Source organism: Paralichthys olivaceus, chromosome 16 (genome assembly GCF_024713975.1).
Source record: "Paralichthys olivaceus isolate ysfri-2021 chromosome 16, ASM2471397v2, whole genome shotgun sequence".
Taxonomy (NCBI): domain Eukaryota; kingdom Metazoa; phylum Chordata; class Actinopteri; order Pleuronectiformes; family Paralichthyidae; genus Paralichthys; species Paralichthys olivaceus.
Genome location: NC_091108.1, coordinates 23,202,042 through 23,221,435, shown reverse-complemented (window position 1 = coordinate 23,221,435; position 19,394 = coordinate 23,202,042). Strand labels below are relative to the sequence as shown.

At 41.5% G+C, this 19,394-nt stretch overlaps 1 protein-coding gene across 2 annotated transcripts in view; it reads right to left on the bottom strand.

Annotated features, from left to right (window-relative positions):
- Positions 1-16,910, bottom strand: part of LOC109645785 (xenotropic and polytropic retrovirus receptor 1 homolog) — a 64,205-nt gene extending 47,295 nt beyond the window's left edge. Inside the window, exon 1 of one of the 2 annotated variants that reach the window (XR_011238746.1) lies at positions 16,453-16,910. Coding sequence is in view for 1 of the 2 variants with exons in the window: in XM_069511095.1 (XP_069367196.1) it covers positions 16,453-16,521 (69 nt within the window). In the remaining variant the exon portion in view is untranslated. The remainder of the gene's footprint in view (positions 1-16,452) is intronic. The other variant, XM_069511095.1, reaches the window with a different exon arrangement.
- Between the last annotated feature and the right edge of the window lie 2,484 nt (positions 16,911-19,394).

Below are 19,394 nucleotides of genomic sequence, written 5' to 3'. Positions count from 1 at the left end.
GCTGATTATTGACTTATAACGTAGCCTAACCTAAGAAATCTCTTGGCTGCTGTCCAGTCCGGTAATAACGGGTCTCTGTGGGTGACGTGAGCTGAAGGTAGTGGAAGTGTATGTTGCGAGTTTAGGGGGCACGTCAGCCAGAGCTGTAGTGGGTGTTTATGTTAGTGAATGAGTGAGTGAGACTGCTGCCTGCTGAACAGAGGGTCGCAGGGAGAAGGATCTGAAGTGCCCGTGTTTCGGCTACAAAACCCTGCCGAACCGATCCGAAACCAGCACAAATTTGTATCCACCCGCCTGGCAACCGTGGTCGCGTCTCACTTTCAGCAGTGAGTGACGCTGTGCAAGTGCAACTCCTGTGGCCTGTCCTAGGCCTGGGCCGATAATCAATAAATCAATTAATCGCATCATAAATTAAAATGAACTTGATAATTTTTCCGGCCTCGATATATTGCCATGTGCATGCATGTTTGTTTTCCTCGTCTCTCACCTCCAAGCAGGCTGGATGACAAGAGGGTTCACTCTGTGCTTGGTCTCAGCACCTGGGGGCGTTGGTTGCGGAATGAACGGAGTGAACCCTCTTGTCAGTCATCCAGCCTCTTTGTCTCTGTGGGGGGAGGCGGGGCTGCTAGCATTAGCTACACAGAGTGCAGTGAGTGAGCGTCGTGCGGAGCAACGCGAGGAGAAAAGATGATTGCAAAGCCAAATGCCACAGCCCCGGTGTTGGAATATTTCGGCTTCAAACCGAATGAGCAAGGTGAGCCCATCAACACGGACGAGCCAGTTCAAAAGTGGTGGCAACAAAAAAAGGCAACACAACAAAGTTGCATGCCCACATAAAGCATGACCACCCGACCCAGTTTAACCAGCTGGGGAAACAAAGGGCAGCTCGAGATGCAGAGCCTTCGTCCCGACAGTCACCACTCACTGAGGTGTTTGGTCGGCAAAGTAAATATAAACGGAACAGCGCAAAATGGTGTGCGCTCATTGAGAGTGAAGTTCGCTACATCGCTAAAGGTAAAAAACACTGAGAAATAAAAGTTTATTGTCTTTGAAAGGGTGTGCATTATTATGATATATTATCATGTTGACAATAATATCGTTTATCGGCAATACTTGTTGCTGCTGAGCCTTGGAACTCCCTGCACTTTTTGTTTTTGTTTGAACTATAAACTTTATTTACATTTGAAAACTTCAGGAAGATATTTATTTGTTTAAGTTTTAATTTCACTTTATCAGACATGCTGCTGAGCCTTGGAACTCCCTGCACCTTTTGTTTTTGTTTGAACTATAAACTTTATTTACATTTGAAAACTTCAGGGAGATATTTATTTGTTTAAGTTTTAATTTCACTTTATCAGACATGCTGCTGAGCCTTGGAACTCCCTGCACTTTTTGTTAGACAATAGACATCTTTGTTTTAAAATTCTAAGAAAAAAAACCTTTAACATGTTCTGTTATCTGAAAATCTGTTTAATAAACATATGCTTAAAAGCATTTAAACATATTTAAGTGTTGGAGTTTTTATTATTCAAAATTTTGACGCCAATATTTTCACTTTTACTGCAAATGAATATCGGCTCCAAATATCGGTTATCGGCCTACTTGACTACTAATAATCGGTATCGGCCCTGATAAAACCATATCGGTCTATCACTAGATTCAACCAGTTTCTAAATGCAAGGGCTCACTAAATGTTTTCATCAGCACTCAGTATGTTTTATGGGTGTGGTCAATAAAAACACAAAGGATTACAATGGTATGTAGAGAATTATCTTAAACAAGTGCTTGTCTGCACTGGATGAAGATCAGATCACATTTCATGACCAATTACTGCACAAAGGTAGATCATTCCAAATGGTTAACATCCTTAGTTAACACTAACTGCAGGCCACTACAGTAACTAAACCTCTGAAAGTAATTAATACCCTTTTTCCTGTAAACTATATACTGAGCACCCAAAAAATTATGACCGTGCCTGTCTAACAAGCTGTTAGTCCTCAACATGACACCACAACAGCTCAGAACTGTGAGGCAGGACTCCTCAAGACCTCTAAAGGTGACATGTGATATCTGGCACCAAGATGTTAACAGCAGATCATATAAGTCCTGTACAACCCTGTCTTCAGTTAGTGGTTTGTGCCTCTGTGCACCTCTGTAAGTACTCACCACTGCTGACCAGTAGAACCCACAAGCCTTGTTGTGTCTCACTGTTGCGTGTAATATAAATTAACAAAGAATGCCGGGTAGTCCCAGAGGGAGTTTGTGAGAAAGAGAGATGGCATAGGGGAACAGGGCGCCAATTCTGTTGTGTGGAATCCAGAACACTAGCATGCTTTGGAATATCACACATTTGGTTTGTGTGCTTTCGCCACTAGTCTACTTACTGAATACGGTAATTCTCGTGAAATGTGTAACTGCAATTGAAGTTAACAGAGCGAAAAGACGGAAACAACACTAACATGGTGTGTATTACATAAGGCTTGGCTGAGAGGAGACAGCTATGGGAAAAGACATCCATCCATGAGATGTGCGTTGGCATGCATGAAGAGTGGCAATGTTCAAGTATGGACCCCAACCATCTAATACCAATCAGTTGCTAGCTCATGTCATCACTCGGTCCTGGTCTCTCTCATCCCTTTGACCTTTTTCCAACTTTTTCTCTTCTCTCCCTGTTTCTCAATCTCTAAAGATATTTTGTCATTTTCCAACTGTTTCCCTTTGGTCCAAGAAAGAAGTTCAATTAAGAGTTCATAGAGGGATTATGGCAATAAAGCTTTTAGAAGTGTCAGATTCAGCTATTTCCAACTACCTTCTTTGGACAAAGCCCATCTTTCTACATGCACAGTTCTATCTGTAAGTATGTTTAGTGTCCAAATTTTTGCATCTACAGTATATTCCCTTCATTTTGCTCTCACTGACTCCCTTTCTTTCTCACTGCTCTACCACTGCCCATTATTGTTTGATTGTTCATACAAATCATCTAAGACCAGCAGAATCAGCAACTTCCTTTCATGGCTGTATTCTGCAGAAGGCAGCAACACCAAGGACCTACAACAGAAGTAAAACACAAACATGAACAGGAAGATAAGACCCATATCATTTGGAAGGATCCTTTAAAGGTTCAGTGTGTAATAAGCTGGTAACATCGTATCAAACACGGTGCTCCTCACTCCCCCCTCCCTTCCTGAGTGTGAGGAGAGCTATGGTGGCCCTTATGTGTAAAAATGCCAGATGACCTCAATGAGCTGACTTCTCTGCAGTGATGAGGAGTCTATAGATCGATATATATTTACTAATGTTACCTGTGTATTTTGTGTGTAAACAGTAGTTAATAGTTTACATTAAGAAAATATGTTACCACACTGTGGTAGTGCTTTATTACTAGGGATCAACCGCCAATTTTCAGCATTTTGACGCATATCGGCATCAGCCTTTTTTTTAATCCGATGGCCGATAAGAGATTAATTTCAAACAGGGTTATTTTGGCTCTGATGCAGCCACGCCTCTCTGTCTCTAGTCTCTACTCTGTCTCCAGCATTGTCCAACCCACAGCACCATCTGATTGGTTACACACAGAGCCAGGTAACAGCCAATCAGCAGTGAGAGCTGTGCATGCACAATGCTCACACACACGGGAGAAGAGAGTAAAAACAGTTTTGATGAGAGGAGAAGCTATGGAGAGCAGATATATGTTTCAAAGGTAAGTTAAGGCAGCAAACTCTCCCGAAATTGTAATAAACATCCCAGCCCTCTACAACTCACAACTACTAGTAACGTTACTGTGAGCCAAATAACGTTATATAAACATAAGCAGCAGCTCTGCTCGCTCGCAGTCCCTCCAGACGGGCTGCTGAACATATCGATATGGAAATAGTCCGTGATAGTAGACGTATGTGTGTGGGTTAGACATCCAGTCCGGTAATAACGGGTCTCTGTGGGTGACGTGCGCTGAAGGTAGTGGGAATGTATGTTGTGAGTTTAGGGGGCACCTCAGCCAGAGCTGTAGTGGGTGTGTATGTGAATGAATGTGTGAGTGAGACTGCTGCCTGCTGAACAGAGGGTCGCAGGGAGAAGGATCTGAAAGGCCTGTGTTTCGGCTACAAAACCCCACCGAACCGAAACCAGCCCAAATTTGTATCCATCCGCCTGGCAACCGTGGTCGTGTCTCACTTTCAGCAGTGAGTGGCACTGTGCAAGTGCAACTCCTGTGGCCTGTCCCGTCATGCAGTGTGCCCACTCGGAAAGCAGCCGCTGATGTGTATTTTTCCACAGTCGAATATTAATTTTCCCAATCAAATCTCCGTTTTATTCTAATATTTGAATACCGTATTTTCCGGACTATAAGGCGCACTTAAAAGCCTTTAATTTTCTCAAAAAACGACAGTGCGCCTTATAATCTGGAGCGCCTTATATATGGATTAATTCTGGTTGTGCTTACTGACCTTGAAGTGATTTTGTGTGGTACACAAGTGAAGCAAACTAATTCGGAGCTTGCCATCATTCTGGGTGGATTAACTAAAGAACTCCAGCCGCTAGATATTGGTGTCAACAGGGCGTTCAAAGTTAAACTGCGAGCTGCGTGGGAGCAGTGGATGACACATTCACCGAGAAAGGGAGACAGCGCCGGGCGACTTACGCCACTATCTGCCAATGGATCGTGGATGCCTGGGCTAAGGTATCAGTCTCAACAGTGGTCCGAGCTTTCACGAAGGCCGGAATCATCATTGAACTTCCAGGTAACAGCAACGACACTGACTCGGATAATGACAAGAGGGATCCGGGAATGCTGGATGCCGTAATCGCCCAACTGTTAAACTCGGACACTGAAGATGAAGAATTTGAGGGATTTGTGGACGAGGAATGAACTGAAAAAGGGAGTGTATTGTGTTGTATTTTACGTGTTATAACTGAACAATTTTGAGAGTTATTGTGAATACACTAACGTCTGATTTAGCGATATCATACTGTGTTTTTTTTTACGTGTTACAACTGAACAAGGTTGGGAGTTATTGTGAATACGCTCAGTAACGTTTGAACAATGTTGAGAGTTATTGTGAACGCGTTTAATAAAGTTTGACTGACTGACTTATCTGACTGTATGGTTTCGCTTAATGCGCCTTATAGTCCGGTGCGCTTTATATATGAAAAAAGTTCGAAAATAGACCATTCATTGACAGTGCGCCTTATAATCCAGTGCGCTTTATAATCCAGTGCACCCTAAAGTGCGGAAAATACAGAATATATTCGAGAGAGAGAGAGAGAGAGATGCTGCTGAGCCTTGGAACTCCCTGCACGTTTTGTTTTTGTTTGAACTGTAAACTTTATTTACAGTTGAAAACTTCAGGGAGCTATTTATTTGTTTAAGTTTTCATTTCACTTTATTAGACATGCTGCTGAGCCTTGGAACTCCCTGCACTTTTTGTTAGACAATAGACATCTTTGTTTTAAAATTCTAAGAAAAAAAACTTTTAACATGTTCTGTTATCTGAAAATCTGTTTAATAAACATATGCTTAAAGGCAAATAAACAAATTTAAGTGTTGGAGTTTTGACGCCAATATTTTCACTTTTACTGCAAATGAATATCAGCTCCAAATATCGGTTATCGGCCTCCTTGACTACTCATAATCGGTATCGGCCCTGAAAAAAACATATCGGTCTATCACTAGTAAATTACCTGTTCAACAGACAACCAGAAACTTCAGCGTTAGAAAGTCTTTGTCTCTCAGTAGTTTTCCCATCCTGGAGAAAACACGGTGTTAATCCCCGGTTAATCCACACCTCACATTAGCTTTCACTTTCACCTCTCAGAAGAAGTCTTTGCCGTTCCTTTAGTTTGTCGCCGGTGGTAAATTTATAAGTATTTCTCTCCATTCAACATCTTTTCTGTTCGCAAATTTCATAACAATCTCCCAGTGCCACTTCTACTTTTTTTTTACGGGCGCAGTTCTTCAGGCAGCTTCTCTATTGAAATACAAACGCTAATGTTTTTATTTTTACGCTCACTACAGAGTTAATACAACTTAGATATGAGGATTATATCCCGTTTTTTTTTTTTTTTTTTGCAAAGAAAAACTCAGACATTTTACAGACTGCTACTTTAAATACATCTGAGAAATGTGGCAGCATCCAGCAAAATTTGGAGGTTACATCCACTGCATGCTCTGCTGCCCTGAGTATTCAACAGTCCACTGCATGCTGGTCAACTGTTTGCACTTGTTAAGTCATTAAGTAGGTTAATATCCTATCACTATGTGATATTTCTTAGCTGTGCATATTCTGATGTTCTTCAGCCACTTGTGAATTTACTGTATTATACTAACAGGACAAAACAAAAAAGCACTTTCCAGTGTAAACAACAGAATCAAAGCATGACCTCCAACTTTTGTTGTTGTAAAGTCCAGACAGTTTATTAATCACAGGTCCCATAGTGGATGAAGCATAAGGCCATCCATTGTGCGTTGAAATGTAATTGTTCATAAAACCCTGAGAGCATGGAACTAATTCCAGTTGACTACTTGGGCAGGATATCATTCACTTTGAGAAATATATTTTTCTACAAAACCTTTTCTTCATTTGAAGTATTAAAACTCCTGTGACAACAAACAGGATGAACTTTGTCTCAAAGAAACACCTATTTATTGTTTACATCATTAGCAAAGCTGTGCTGTGCCATGTTGAGACTTGTTGTGCCGTGCTGTGCCACCACTGACCCTATATTGGGAAAACTATCACTAATACAAATGATGACAGATACATCATGTCTAGACACAGTCTTTAACTATTTTTAAATGTAATATTATAAAGCACTTAAACATAAATGAATAAAGATAAGTTCATGTCAGGAATAAGGAACAACTTTATTGAGGAGACAACTTGACATTAAAGCTGACCAAATAAGCAGAAAGGTTAAATTAAGTCTGTCAGTATTTTTTTCAGAGGCCCTTTTTTAAAATGTCTGCTGACTAATACTGTGACTGCAGCTGAAAACAAAGGGACTGTTACACCCTTATTTTTCTGTCAGCTTCTCTATTCATACTCAACTGAAACCAGCAACCATCAGCAAACTAACTTCCCATGAACTAAGACTGCTGCTGCTTAGTTTCCACCACTGCATGATGTTGACTAAGTAAAAATGAAGCCTGATGAATGTAATCACTTAGTTCAACTTCAGGAGTGTCTCAAGAACATCAAGGCCTGGATTACCCAAAACTTCTTACTTCTAAATTCAGACAAAACTGAGGTCATTGTAATTGGCCCAAAACATCTCAGAGAAACACGTCTGACCAGATAGTCACCTTGGATGGTGTTAGTTTGGCCCCTAGCTCCACTTTGAGGAACCTTGGAGTCATGTTTGACCAAGACATGTCATTTGACCCACATACAAAACAAGTTAGTACGAAATGCTGCAGTACGAGTTCTGACAGGAACTAGATGGAGAGATGATATTACTCCTGTCTTAGCTTCTCTGCATTGACTCCCTGCAAATTTCAGAATAGAATTGGGGCAGCTGTGGCTTAGGGGTTGAGCAGTCGTCCTCCAACCAGAAGGTTGGCGGTAATATCCCCAGTGACAGTCTTCCCCAGATGCTGAACCCCAAAATATCCATCATAGAACAAAAAAGTGCTTCTAATAGATGCACTGTATGAATGTGTGTGTGTGAATGAGTGAATGGCAAACTATACTGTAAAGCACTTTGAGTGGTCATCAAGACTAAAAAACTGCTATATAAATACAAACCATATAATTCAAGATCCTGCTCCTCACATATAAAGCCCTTAACAATCAAGACCCTTCATCTATCAAAGACCTCATAACACAATATTATCTTAATTCTTTTCCAAAACACAGGCTCTCTTGTGGTTCCAAGAGTCTGTAAGAGTAAAACAGGAGAAAGTGGAGTGTGAATGGCGCTGAGGATGGCTGCCGTGTCTCGAGCTCCTCACCAACTTCTCATTTCTAGTGTCGTTCTGTAGTACTTTTCTGTTTATTTTAAAAAATTTTGTATACATGCAAACCACCCAAGCAAGCCCTATCATTCAGTATGATAGAGAACAACTTTTACTCATCAGGTCGCTGGCAAACAGCAAAAAACCACCGCGACCAGCAGACAACAACAATGGCGAGTATCCGTGGTTACCTGTTGGCGCTTTACCTGCGGGGCGAAGGAGACAAAGACGGCGAGGATCCCTGGCCGGGGTCCTAGTCAGGCTGCGAAAAAGCGAAAACCGGCCTCCTCTACCGAGCTTACTTCTGGAAAATGTCCAATCCCTGGATAATAAGCTGGATGAACTCCGAAGCAGGATGGCATTTCAACGGGACATTAAGAACTGTAACGTAATGGTTTTCACAGAGACTTGGCTTGACCCTTCGATCCAAGACACCGCCATTGTCCCGCACGGATTCTCCATTCATCGCCAGGACCGGACAATAAACTCAGGGAAGAGTAAGGGAGGGGGTGTCTGCTTTATGATCAACAACAACTGGTGCTCAGATGTGGAGATGATTTCTTCGGACTGTTCCCCCAGCTTAGAGCACATCATGATCAGATGCCGGCCTTTTTACCTGCCGAGGGAGTTTACATCTGTGGTTCTAACAGCAGTGTATGTGCCGCCGCACGCTGAAAACAACACAGCGTTGGAGGAGCTGTACGGAGTTATCGACAGGACAGAGACTTCGAGGCCGGAGGCTGCATTTATTGTGGACGGGGATTTTAACAGCGCCAACATGAAGAAAGTCCTGTCGAAATACTATCAGCACGTCAGCTGCCCCACGTGCGGTGGAAATACACTGGACCATGTTTATTCTCCTTTCCGCAATGAATACAAAGCCCTCCCCTGCCCCCCCTTTGGCAAGTCGGACCACGTATCTCTTCTCCTGCTCCCCGTTTACCGGCAGAGACTGAAAAGAGACCAACCTGTGACACAGACAGTCCAGCGCTGGACCGAGCAGTCAGACTGTGCTCTCCAACACTGCTTCAGCACCACGGAGTGGTGTGTGTTTGAGGAGGAGGACATAAACACACACACAGACGCGGTCATTTGCTACATCAGCAAATGCATCGATGACGTCGTGCCGCGGATTACTGTACGAACATTCCCAAATCAGAAGCCCTGGATAAATGGCGAGGTCCGAGCCAAACTCAAAGCTCGGGCTGTCGCGCACAGCGCCGGTGATTTGGATGAATACAGGAACTCCAGGTATGCGCTCCGGAGAGCTATTAGCAGTGCTAAAAGACATTATAAGAACAAAGTGGAGTCTGACTACAAGGTCTCCAACGCTAGAAACATGTGGTCTGGACTAAAAACTATAACAGACTATAAAAGAACAACAAGTGGTGCAGAGGAAGTGTGTGCATCTCTCCCAGATGAACTGAACACATTTTATGCACGCTTTGAGAGACCCCCGGCTGTGGAGGTACAGAAGGCTCAGGATCCCTGCCCCTGCCCCCTGGTTTTAACCAGTGCAGATGTGTGCAGATCCCTAAAAAAGATCAACACACATAGGGCTCCTGGGCCTGACGGCATCCCTGGCCGTGCTCTCAAGGTGTGTGCAGTTCAGCTGGCAGAGGTGTTCACAGACATCTTCAACAAGTCACTGCTCCAGTCTATAGTCCCCACTTGTTTCAAAGAGTCCACCATCATTCCAGTCCCTAAAAAGACAAAGACCATCTGCCTCAACGACTACCGCCCAGTTGCACTAACCCCCATCATCATGAAGTGCTTTGAGCGGTTAGTCAAACAGTTCATCACCTCCTCCCTCCCCGACTCACTGGACCCCCTGCAGTTTGCTTACAGGGAGAACAGGTCCACAGCCGACGCCATCACCCTCAACCTCCACACTGCCCTCTCCCACCTGGACCAGAGGAACACGTATGTGAGGATGCTGTTCATTGACTACAGTTCAGCATTCAACACTATTGTGCCCTCCAAGCTCGTCATCAAACTCAGGGACCTCAGGCTCAACAGCGCTCTCTGTGACTGGATCCTGAACTTCCTGACGGGCAGACGCCAGGCAGTGCGGATGGGGAACATCACATCTCCAGCCGGACACTCAACACCGGAGCCCCCCAGGGTTGCGTGCTCAGCCCTCTCCTCTACTCCCTGTTCATGCACGACTGCGTGGCCACATACAGCTCCAACACCATCATCAAGTTTGCTGACGACACCACCGTCATCAGCCAGATCACAGACGGCGACGAGACGGCCTACAGAGAGGAGGTCAGAGCCCTGACATCTTGGTGCCAGGACAACAACCTCCATCTCAACATCAGCAAAACCAAGGAGCTGATTGTGGATTATTGGCACCTTTTAATGTTTATTTTATTTTTTGCACTAGTTAATTGTACTTTCTTGTTTATTTGCACTAGTGTATTGGTATTTTGTATATTTAGTTACTCTTATTTTATTATCTTCTGACACTATTACATGTTGAGCTGCTTGAGGTGCCTGGGATTTAAGATTTTCATTGCCAACATGTATGCTGTATCTGTTGTGCAGATGTCAAATAAAACCTTTGAACCTTTAAGGTAGGGCATTCAGCTACCAGGCTCCTCTCCTGTTCAGCTCTCACTCTGGGTTCAGGAGGCAGACACCATCTCTGCATCTAAAGTTAAACTAAAAATGTTCCTTTTTGATAAAGCCTATATTTAGTTCTGGATCAGGTGAGTCCTGAACCATCCCTTAGTTATCCTGCTATAGGTCTAGACTGCTGGGGGGACTCCAATCATCCAGTGAGCACTTCTCCACTTCTCTCTGTCTCTGTCTCTCTGCCCCCCCACACTCATTTATTTATTTTGATACATGTCAATAACTATGTGTCTTCTTCCTCCCATAGTCTCTTTCTCTCTATTTCTGTCTCTCTTAGCAGGTATCTCTGACTCCAGAACTGCTGGAGAACTATTATTATTATTAACAATAATATTTATTAGTAATGAATTATTATATGAATTGTTGCTGCTATCATTAATAATCAATAACATCTTTACATTGTTAATGTTTTCATTATAATTAGTCAGAGATGATACCTGATGGTGCTCGAGTGTTTCCGGTTTCTCTCACCTCTCCTCCCCACTATCTCTCTCTCTTCTCTTCCGTCTTTTGCACCCATCTCTCCTCTCCTCCCCATTTCCCTCTGCTCCCCCTAACTGGTCAAGCAGAAGCTGCCCACATTGAACCTGGTTCTGCTAGAGGTTTCTCCCCCTTAATGAGAAATTTTTTCCTCTCCACAGTTGGCAAAGTGCTTTCTCATTCTAGGAACTGTTTATGTTTATTATGATTTGGTGCTATACAAATAAAATTGAATTGAATTAAAACTAAGGAGCTAATTTACAAAATAATGAAAGAATAAATCTCCTCAGGTCAATGGCATGTGGAAGTTATATCACAAAGATACTGAAGGGTGGAGTGATTATTCTGCTCCTACACGTTATTCACTCTGCAAATTGAAAAGAGGATGGCAAACAAAGAGAGTATTAAAATAAAACAAAAATCTAAGGTTGGTTGTTTCTTTCGTTAGGCATTTAAAATCTGGGTCACATAAAAAAATACATTATTCAGAATGAAAGTAAAATTACATATATAATAAAGATGAATAATGTGTACAAAAGTTATGAATAAATGCTTTTTAAGATCTTTATGTATTTATTCTTGGATCAAATCTTGGCAGTTTCAATTTACTATTTAGTTATTTTCATTCATTAACATCTGTTTTATTCAGGCCCTATGTTAAAACACTAATGAAAACTGTTCTGCAATTGGCTCATTGTACATCACTGTCTAAACAGAAATCTTAACTTTGTGGTAATAAATAAGCACATTTTCTCCGTGTCTCCATGGCTCCCTGGTGGCTAAAGGTGCCAATTATTAGGGCTAAAGCCTCCTGTATAATCAATTGGTTGATTGTGTTCTTGTCCGAAAAAATTCTTATGAGACGGAGAATCACAATGGTACTTTGTTAAGGAGAATAGTGTTAAATCAGTAGCCTTCGAGGATTAATCTGTTCATCTCAGCAGTGTGTAGGACATACTAACTTATTAGAATGGGGGTGTTTTTACTACTCTAACTGAATGCTGTTATTTAATTACATTTATATGGAGAAACACACTACATGAAGAGCCTCCCAAAATGTTGATAGTTAGCTACAAGCAGAGCATGTCCATTGTAACTGAAGTTATATGCTAGCACCACAGTGTACAATGGCATCTTATGCCTCGGCCACACTGACTGTGTAAGCATCCACAGATCTGCTGCGTGTCTTCTGTTGTTCACACAGGCTGACAAGATTGTCTGCTGTGTTCCTGCAGCAAAGCTGCAAGGTGAGGTTTCTGTTATCCTTGAATATAAGCCAATGTACTCAAATAAATGCCAGGACTCTACGGTTTGAAGCTGTGCATCTTCTTTGGTGATATGCTGTAATATAAAAACCTTGATCAAACAAATGAATGGATTCAGTCAACAAAAATGCCAGAATGCTTTTACTTTGAAATGGGCATAGAAAGTGTTGCAAAAATGTATATTAAAAAGCTGCTTCCATCATACATTTTTATTGGGAGATTAGTATCAACACAGTCTGAGTGTCGTCTAATGTCCACATTTCACACATCTCTGCAGTAAAGGATTCAGGAAAAAATAACTGCCTATTATTACAATGTCAAGGCTCTGAGCTGCCTGGAGATGTTGTAAATCATGGCATGTTTGAAAGAGGCCAGGCCAGCATGAAAACAAATATGCTGACAGTCTTTACTTCATGCGGCCATCACATCACTTCAGTTCAGGGCACGTCTCTGTTTAGCTAGCTGCCCTGCTAAGTGTCCTGACCCAAACACAGCTGCCATTGCAAAACACAACATGTATGTAACAGCTTTAGACAGCATGGCTCTGCAAACCTCAGAGGCCTGGGTCCCACATCTTCACAGGACTAAAACTAACTGGCCAGAATTACAGCTAGACAGAACAACAAGCTACATCTGGCCTGTGTCCACACGCTGCAGGAGCTGGAAGACACATCTATGTGAAACTGCTGTGGAAATAAGCAACAGAAGCATATTCACATTTACCCCATTCACAAAGACATTTTAGGCTGAGTACCAGTTTTATATCACTGGCCCAAAAGCTGATTGTCGTGGTCTCCAGCTCTCATAGTCGCTATGAAATGTCTTTAAAAAGTTACCAGGACATAAACAGTAAGAAAGATATATGGAAACAAATTGACAATAAAGAGACAGTACAGGGACAAAGTGGAGTCTCACTACCAGGGCTCCAACATGGGGGCTGGACTAAAAATTATCTACAAAAGAAAGACCAGCAGTGCTGAGGTGGTGTCTGCATCTCTCCCAGATGAACTGATCACATTTTATGTCAATGTCAATTTTATTTATACAGCACATAAAAACAACTCGGTTGACCAAAGTGCTTCACACGTACAAGGTACAACAACAGGACAGTAACACGTAATACATCAGAATAAAAATAGAATAAGATAGAAAGTAGAATAATTAAAATGTTGTGCTTGCTTTGAGATCAACTCCCTGGCTGTGGAGGTACAAGAGGCCCAGGAGGACCACTGCCCATCTGTAAAATGTGTGGAGATCACTTAAGCGGTTTAACACAAGCAAGGCACCTGGACCTGATGGAATCCCTGGCCAAGCTCTGAAGGTGTGTGCAGATCAGCTGGCAGATGTGTTCACAGACATTTTCAACCTGTCACTGCTCCAGTCTAGTCCCCACATGCTTCAAGGAGACCATCATTGTCCTTGTTCCCAAGAAAACCAAGCCAGAGCTAAGAATGTAAATTTCATACTGCGGTTGCTGAGAGACAGCACCTGTCTCCTGCAGTGACAGGAGGGCGCTATCAATGCAGACTGCTCAAGTGGCCAAAAGTTTTGCATCTTTGCCTTGAACAGGCACCTTTTTGTTCTGAAGGTTGATCCCCTGCTCTGCTGCTACACTGGAGACTGAATAAATCCCTTCAGTTTTCAGGTTAGGAAACACTGATTAGAAATTGGTCTGATTCTCTGAACATGGGATGTCCCCATCTAGCAAGCACGCACATGCACTATTTGTGCACCAGAGGCATGGCTGCACCTCTTGGTCTGTCTGAGGCTCGTGCACACAGACAGCCTCATCAGTTGATGATAATACCAATATATAAAAATATTCAGTCAACACAAACACACACCTAGAACCATAATTCAATCACACTTCTGTATTGACTTACCACCATTCACACTAAGATTCACAGATTTAGAGCCACCAATAAACCTAAAATGCATGTTTTTAGACTGTGGGAGGAAGCTGGGGTACACAGAGGAAACCACACATGCACAGACAGAACATCCACACAGAGAGGCCCGGCTGGCCCCTGACCTCACATCCACAATCTTTAAAGTGCCAGTGCTAAGTGCTACGCTTCCGTGGAAGTGGAAATAAAATGAAAACTTAAAAACAACCACAGCACAAAGAAAGCTTTTGCTTCCTATTAAATTGTTCTTAAAGACAATTTACTTTAACCACGACCATGGTATTTTGGTAAACTAAAATTTGCAGAGAGAATTTACAATAGCCAAACATTACAGACTGTTTATTACAGGAGCTGATTTGGTTGTTGTTTGTACTATTACCAGCAGCAGAAGACCTTTTGGCTCAAAGTCTAAGGTGACTGTGGAATGCAGAACTAAAACAACGTGACAGAAGGGTAGAGAGAAGATGAGTGATAGCATCTGACTTCAAGTGAGAGAGCTTGGCTCTAATGACTGGAAAAGCAGAAGAATGAATAAATAATCCATACATAATAAGACACTATAAATAGGTATTTAGTCACTTGAAACTATTCATGATCTAATTAATGTCATTACATTCAAGGTTTTGGCATGGTGGTAAACTCAGTGGCACTGAGTGAAAGAATGTGATGCAGGTACTGAGCTGCACCAGTATGTGACCATGCAAAGTGCAGACAATGACTTATGAGAATATTGCAAAAACCAACACCAGTCAATGCAGATAGTGTGGCTCACAGGTGCAGAAAGGGGGAGCAGAGACACAAGAGCTGCATTCCTGCAGTACCAAATATCAACCTGCAGCATTTTGTCGATGCTTTGTATGAATGCAGGATTCATAATATTATATGAAAATAAATTGTAAATAAAAATAGCATTTCTTGATAAACAAGATCCATCATTGATAGTTCAACACAGTACATTCACTTTAGGGAGGAGTTCCAGTAGATTGGCATTTTGGATGATTCTAGGTTGACACACACATACATATATTCACTGAACTAAAAACTAACAACTCTCAGAATAAATGATCAGTCTTGAAATGAAACAGTACATTAAATGGCCTGTATAAGTTCAAACTGAAAACAAATCTGCATCTGTTATGAGATGTTTAAATTGGTGAAAAAGACAAACATTCACTTGCAGCCTCACAGACAAAGATCTTCAGTTTTTCTTTTTATCATGTGAAAGTGACTCTCTATAAGTGTAACCTTACAATGTAAATTGTTTTATTTTGGCACTATACAGATAGAATACATTTTAATTGAATTGTAAATTGCATATCTTGGGGTTTATACAAAAACAGAGAAAATGCCATTGAACTGATATACAATTCACCTGCCCTACAGAGATAATGCTAGTGTTGTTCGAGTGATAGTTCACCCTCAGGGCCTCTGTCCCAACTGACTGTGTAACGGAGTGTGCTTTTTAAATTACTGATCATTACTGATTCCTGTGGACTGATTGCAGATTGATTAGTGATAATGAAATGAGTCCAGCACACAAACCAGCGTGTGAGAGCTTTTATTTACAATTATAAGCTGGATATATACTCTCAGTATATCGCTTCTCTCGGGATCCGAAACATACACAGCACAATTCCAGGACACAACCCTGATAAATGCATTAAGGCATCATAAAGATAAAACTCTAATAGCATTAATGGATCAAAGGTTAAAGACTGAGCACCCCTCAGTGACCCCCTCCACCCTGACCTTAGCCCAGCATGATGGGAGCTGGGTCTGTCTCTGAGGACAGACTGGGAGGTGCAAAGATTAACCGGCTCAATAAATGATGAGTCAGCTGAATGCCTTTTGTCTGGTAAATACATTCAGGTGGGCAGATCAGGCACACAGGGCTCTGATAGCCGCCGCACACGGGGGCTCACTCTAGCTAGATGTGACCGAGGCTCGAACCTGCAGAGCTACAACACAAACCTAGCTACCAGAGTGTTAGCACAGTAGTAGAAGACTGCTCTCTGCTTGGTTTGCGGCCGTAGCAATTGAAGCAGCTCGTGTCCTCTGAAATTAGAGCAACGAAAAACAAGGTAGCCAACCTCTAACAAAATGCCCAAATGATTCTGAACACAAATAACCGGTGAGAAAGTGGGCACACATCCTGTTAGCCAGTCAGCTAGCTAGTAGCCATCAGAGCTGCTTTTACACGAAGCTAACTTACCTCATACTGGATGTACTGCTTCCTCCACTCCGGGGTGATGTGAGCGGAGAGGTGTTCTGTGAATTTCATACTGACTTTTGGCTGCTCTCCTCTCTCCTGTCGTCACCGGGACCAGGAGCTGGTGGTTCAGCTCAGCAGAGGACAGGCGCGTATTATTTGACCGTGATGGTTCGCCAGCGTTTACACACTAACTCCCATCCGAAAATTACGTTCGTGCCGCTCGCCCAGAGAGATGATGCCTGAGCTACAACGACGGTTCACACACACTTACATGACAATGATTCCATTTTGCTTTAATCTGTGGCGCAGAAGCAGCGTTTCGCCTGCGGTAAACAAGCTGAATGTTGACGCCAACTGAACCCTGCTGTCTACCCCCTCCTACTCCTTGTCTGCCTCTCTCCCTCTCTATTTCTCTCCCCTGTTGTTCAGCCTGTGTCTCTCTCCACCCCCTGTCTCCCGACGCCTTCATGACAGTTGGAAATACTACAACCGGCCTAGATCGCACATGAACGCTGGGTTGTTTCTTCAGACAGGAGAGATAATGATAACAATTATAATAAACTTGATTTATATGGTAGAGTTTACAAAGTGCTTTGATGGCAAAGCAAGACAATTAAATATAAGATAAATAACAATCAGCAGGATATAATGTGACAAGGAGGCCTGACAAATTAAATGAATAAATAAAGAGCTATGTCACATAAAAACTTGAACACATAAAAAAGCAGTAATATACCATTACAAATAAATGAACAAGTAAAATAAAGGGTGAAGCTTGGGGCCAGACCACAGCATGCTTTAAAGGTATTCAGTAAAATCTCAAAATCAATTCTAAAACTGACAGGGAGCTGATATGAGGTCTGGGTGATGTGATGTTGCTTTTTAAGACCAGTTGAGCCATGAACAATGCTATTTTTAATTTGATTTGATTTGGAAAAACTTGTACTTTATTATTCTTGCTCTTGAGAAAGCAGTTCTTCTCAGATTCACTCTGCATGGCTGGAGCTTGCTTGTGCTTAAAGGTTCAGTGTGTATGATTTGGGTGAAAGGGATCTATTGGCAGAAATTAAATAATGTTATATTTTATTAATAATAATAATTTTATTAATGGGCACCTTTCATGACACTCAAGGACACCTTACATTTACAAATAATAATACAATAAACAGATACACAATAAAACCAGACCAAGCATGAATACAAATGAATACACAAAAGACTAATAAAAGAACAAGTAAATACAAAAAAATAATACTTAGTACACCAATTGGAAGAGGTGAGTTTTTAAAAAGAGAGGTCTGTATCAGCTAAATTGTACAAATTGTGGTTTTCTTTACCCTAGAATAGCCCCTTTATATTTAAATCACGAGCGGGTCCTCTCTAGTTTTTTACAGTAGTCAAACTGGACAAACTAAACACCTTTTGAGTTTTTATGACAACAGAATGCTATCAGAGGTTTTCTTTCATGTCTGGAAGGGACAGGTGAGGTGAGGTGAGGTGAGGTGAGGTGAGGGGTGTTCCACTGCAATATGCAACTTCACCACTAGATGTCACTGAATTATACACACTGAACCCTAACCCTTACACACTTGTCTTTCATATTGCTGACATGGACATTTTCTTGACTAGAATTGGAGAAACCTCTCGTTAATGACTCTCATAACAAATAACTATCATGTGCTGGCAAACTTCAAAAAGCTTTCAATCTGCATCCCACTTTCATTAAATCCACCTAGATTACCTGAGACTATTGCAATGCCTGTGCTAAAACTGTTTTTATTAAATTAACCTGTGTTAATGCACCAGAGAAACTTTTATTCCTTTTCATCAGTGAGTCCTCCTTAAACAGATTTAAAATATACTGTTACTTTTTATTGTTTGTGTGCTGGATGTTGTGTGTGGAGCTTTTTATAAACAGTCTATGGTACAGAATAAAGTTAGAAAACTTTTGTTCATACTGTTTGGTTTATGGTCCAGATTTTACAGTCAATATTTTTCACAAGCTTTATTACTACCCATGGGTGTTTATGTATAAGAATGAATGATTTACCTAACTGGTATTATTTTTCCATATATTGGTTGTCAGCTATATCAGAGGTCTATTTAGCAATCGTGAAGTTCACAATTTTAAAAAATAAAAGCAATTTATAATTGAAATGCCAAGTTTGAAGCCATTAAGATGAACAGCTCACGAAATATGTGTTCTACATATATACAGACAGACAGATGTTTGTGGAATTAATAGGTAGATGTTTTGACCCAAGTTATCATGACAAGATGCAAATCGATGGTGAATCATTTAAATTTTTCTTTAATTTTAATTATGTTGTCTCACGTGTGTTTACAACAGTCATCAGTATATATATATATATATATATACAGTATATATATTTTCCAATAACACTTGAATGCCACACATATGACGTCACTAGTCACTCTGGGGTAAGATGACATTGATACTGGTTTTCTTTTCTTAATGGGGCCGGGCAATTTCTGGTAGACAGCGTCCATCACAGATCCTCTGTGTGATGGTGCATCACTTGCTGGAAACACTTACAGGAGCCAAAACGAAGCAGACATGGTTATGTATAGTAGGGGGATTAATATTTATTACATTGACATTAGAGGGTTTTAATGATTCATATTTATATTTTATTGTGAGTTTGGACATATAACAAAGAAACAATGAAAATCTCTGGTATGAAATGACTGAACGCTGCATATACTGTAGGTTCACAGCTTCAGTGTTGTGTTGTGAATGTTGTACACAGCAGTGGATGGATGCTGGGTCTTTGTCACAAATGCCATTTTGTTGTGCTGTCTAAATGTTTAAGTGTTTTTATACCCTGTATGTTGGACTCATCATATCCTACAATTCATTATTTCTTGTACAAATAGTATACAGCCACTGCTCACTAACCAAAGCCTGTCCACAGGGAGCC